At 36.6% G+C, this 3,450-nt stretch overlaps 1 protein-coding gene and 1 long non-coding RNA gene across 2 annotated transcripts; both read left to right on the forward strand.

The window, feature by feature from the left end:
• The first annotated feature begins 460 nt into the window (after window positions 1-460).
• On the forward strand, window positions 461-1,810 carry LOC110734958. Its single transcript, XM_021915076.1, has 2 exons — window positions 461-1,117; window positions 1,760-1,810. Exons 1-2 carry the CDS (start codon window positions 461-463, stop codon window positions 1,808-1,810), a joined length of 708 nt encoding a protein of 235 aa, XP_021770768.1.
• A 253-nt stretch (window positions 1,811-2,063) lies between these two features.
• On the forward strand, window positions 2,064-3,128 carry LOC110735245. The gene is made up of 2 exons (XR_002514033.1): window positions 2,064-2,250; window positions 2,684-3,128. It is a non-coding gene; the product is annotated as an uncharacterized LOC110735245 (long non-coding RNA).
• The last annotated feature ends 322 nt before the right edge of the window (window positions 3,129-3,450 follow it).

Below are 3,450 nucleotides of genomic sequence, written 5' to 3' on the forward strand. Positions count from 1 at the left end.
CAAAAGGCTCAAGAGTTCATCAATCTGCAAATGAACAATATGTTGATTACTGAGTACTATAACAAGTTTATGAACTTGTCGAGGTTTGCTCCTGAAGTAGTGCCTACTGAGGAGTTAAAGGCTCAAATATTTAAGCAAGGTTTAACTAAGCAGCTACAGAAAGACTTGTTTGGAAAGACCTTTAAGACTCTTGATAAGGTTTATGGGAGAGCAGCGCACTTGTACGGTCTGAATGTCAGGAGTGCACCTGAGAGTGGAAGTGTTGGAGAAAAGCGTAAGAATTTTGGAAATTCGAGTGACCAAGTGGTAACTCTAAGAAGCCAAGGAACAAGAATTTCCAGAATAGGAATGTTTAGAACAATGGAGGGTCATCTAGAACTAATGGCCAAGCTGAGAGACATTACAACTGCAAAGATGTGGCAAGGATCATCCTTGAAAGGATTGTGATGGGAACTTGGTTATGTGTAGATTTTGTAACAAGAAGGGTCATAGGGAGTTTGAGTGTTTTTCCAAATTAAAGCAACAAGGGAATGTGAATAAGTTTACTTCAACAAGCAATCAAGGAGGAAATTCGAATGGTCATAATGGGAATGGAAATAACGGAAATGTTGGCAAAAACAACTCCGGGAATCAAGGAAAGAATGTTAATTCAGGTCGTTTGTTTGTGATGAGCAAAACGGAAGCTAAAAGGTCTTCTGGCGTTATCACTGGTAACTTTTCTATTCATTCTATTTCTAATAAAGCTTTATTTGATTCTGGAGCCACCTATTCTTTTATTTCTAGTTCTGTTGTGAAACAATTAGGACTAGTCGAACAAAATTCGATTGACTTGCTTATTAGTTTGCCTACTGGTGAGGTTGTGAGGTGCATCAAGATACATAAGGGTTTACCTTTGAGGATTGGAGAGACTGATTTTCTATCTGATTTTATAGAATTTGAATTGGGTGACCTTGATGTCATTTTGGGAATAGATTGTTTAACCACCTATAAAGCTAAGATTGATTATGAGATACAGAAGGTTTATGTAAGGAGTCCTTTGGGAGAGGAAGTGTCTTACAGAGATTTTGGGAAACCAAAAGGTATTGGGATTATTTCTGCAATGAAGTTGTCGAAACTTGTAAGCAAGAAGTATCCTTTGTTATTTTGTTGTGTGCAAGACTTGGAAATGAGTAGTAAGGTGGATGTGGAAGATGTTCCAATTAGGGGTGTTCATAAATCGGTCCGGACAGAAAAAATGGACCGGACCACCCCGGACCGAAACCGGACCGGACCAGACCGAATTAATTGGTCCGGTTTTCGGGTCTTGAAATTCATTTTTCCGGTCTTCGGTCCGGTCCAAAACCCTATAAAAACCGGTTTTGGACCAGACCGATTTTTTTATAAAAAATATGTGTGAAACCTTAAATAAGGTTTAAAATTATTCTTAATAAGCTTAGAATACTTTAACTTTATAAGTTTTTTTTGCACTAAACATACAAAAAAAGACGCAAAAATGATGTTACAATATCGTTTTTCCAATATTTTTTTGTGTTTTCCTTGACTTTATTAAAAATTAATATTCTTTTTAAAAAAAAATTTGGACCGATTCTTTCGGTTCGGTCCGGGTTCGGTCTTAACTTAATCGGTCCGGTTTTCGGTTCTTAAAATTCTAATTTTCGGTCTTCGGTCTTATCCGGGTTGGTCCGGTCCGGTTCGGTCTTGGACCGATGAACAACCCTAGTTCCAATTGTGAATAAGTTTTTGGATGTATTTTGTGAAGAAGAAAGATGGGAGCATGAGATTGTGCATTGATTATATGGAGCTGAAATAATGTGACAATAAAGAATAAGTACCCACTACCCAGGATTAGGGATGGCAGTGGATTTGGACCCGACCCGAATTCGTGGATCCAAATCCGTTTTTCACGGATCTGGGTCCTCAAATTTTGGACCCGACGGATCCGGGTCGAATCCGGGTCCTGCTTGAAAAAACGAATCTGGGTCCGGGTCTAATCCCAGACCCAGATCCTATTAGACCCGGACCTAGATCCATGGATCCGTTTTATAAATTTTTTTTATAATACAAGATTCACAAGTCACGATTCACAACTTTCGGCGCATATCAGAAACAAAAATCAAAACAATTTACAAACCCTAAACTTTCTCTCTCTAGTTTCCATTCTCCACTACTCAGCCTACTCTCCAATCTCCACCGGACTCCCAATCAGATCGCCGGCGAATGAAACAGCATCAAAGACCTCCGTTCAGATCTGTAAGCCATACTTACTCCCTTCTCTTTTTAGTTTATTTTTGTTTACCTTTCATGAGCAAATAAATTAAGGTAGTAGTTCAGATTATTTTTTGATGTTTCTGTTCAAGTTTATATTTGATTTGATGTGTTTATTTTTATGGGTTTCCTGCAATTTCGTTGGTTTATTTTTTTATGTTTCTTTACAAGTTTGCATTTGATTTGATGGGTTTATTTCGTGGGTTTGCTGCAATTTCGTGGGTTTATTTTTACATGTTATTTGTACATTTTTGCTGCGATTTTGTGCGTTTAATTATATGTATTTATGCTGCAATTTTGTGTAGTTATGTAATTTGTGTGTATTTGTTTGATTTATTTGTAATGTCCTACTGTGAGTTCGATTAGGAACTGCATAGTTACTAATTCTTTTCTTCGTTTGTTTTGTTTTTTATTCTAGGATGTTGATGATATTAGTAGGGATGAAGATTAGTCCTTTCGGGAGATGGAGATTGGATGCTCATATCGGATACATCATTGTTATTTTTTTTGCTTGATCATTTGTAGGCTAGGATCGATGATTTGTCTAATCAATTGAAGGGAAGGGAGCCAGTATGTTTTCCAAGATTGAATTACGTTCGGGGTATCATCAATTAAGAGTGGCTGATAAGGATATACCTAAGAGTGCTTTTAAGACTAGATATGGGCACTATGAGTTTACAATTATGTCTTTTGGGTTGACCAATGTACTTGCAATATTTATAGACTTAATGAATCGAGTATTCTATGAGTAAGTTTGTAGTTGTTTTTATTGATGATAATTTGGTGTACTCGAATATTGAGGAAAACATGAGCCCTTGGGAGGCCGAGGATTATATGAGAAAGAGAAATCCTGAGTTATTTAATGAGGTGAGTTACGAGGGCGTAACTCTTGTTCTTTAAGGGGGGTAGAATGCGTATAATTTCGCGCTTTTTGCCTTATTTTATGCTATTTTATGGTGTTTTCATGCGTTTTATAGCTATTTTATTGTTTACATATCTAGTGAAGTACGTAAATTGGGATGGTGATAAGTCATTAGTGTCGATATTATGACACAATTGGAATTCCAACAAGATAATTTTGAAAATTTTAAAATGGCTTTATGCAAAAGCTTTACAATTTAAGGGATTTTGTTCTAAGCTTCGGGATGAACTTCTTTTAAGAGGGATATATTGTAATCCACTGTA

Source organism: Chenopodium quinoa, unplaced genomic scaffold (genome assembly GCF_001683475.1).
Source record: "Chenopodium quinoa cultivar QQ74 unplaced genomic scaffold, ASM168347v1, whole genome shotgun sequence".
NCBI lineage: Eukaryota > Viridiplantae > Streptophyta > Magnoliopsida > Caryophyllales > Amaranthaceae > Chenopodium > Chenopodium quinoa.

Excerpts from the sequence above, each read along its gene's own strand:
- LOC110734958 (XM_021915076.1), top strand. The coding sequence starts at position 461 with ATGTGTAGATTTTGTAACAAGAAGGGTCATAGGGAGTTTGAGTGTTTT. Across the intron at positions 1,118-1,759 it reads CAATGAAGTTGTCGAAACTT|AAGAAAGATGGGAGCATGAG; the intron begins GTAAGCAAGAAG and ends TATTTTGTGAAG.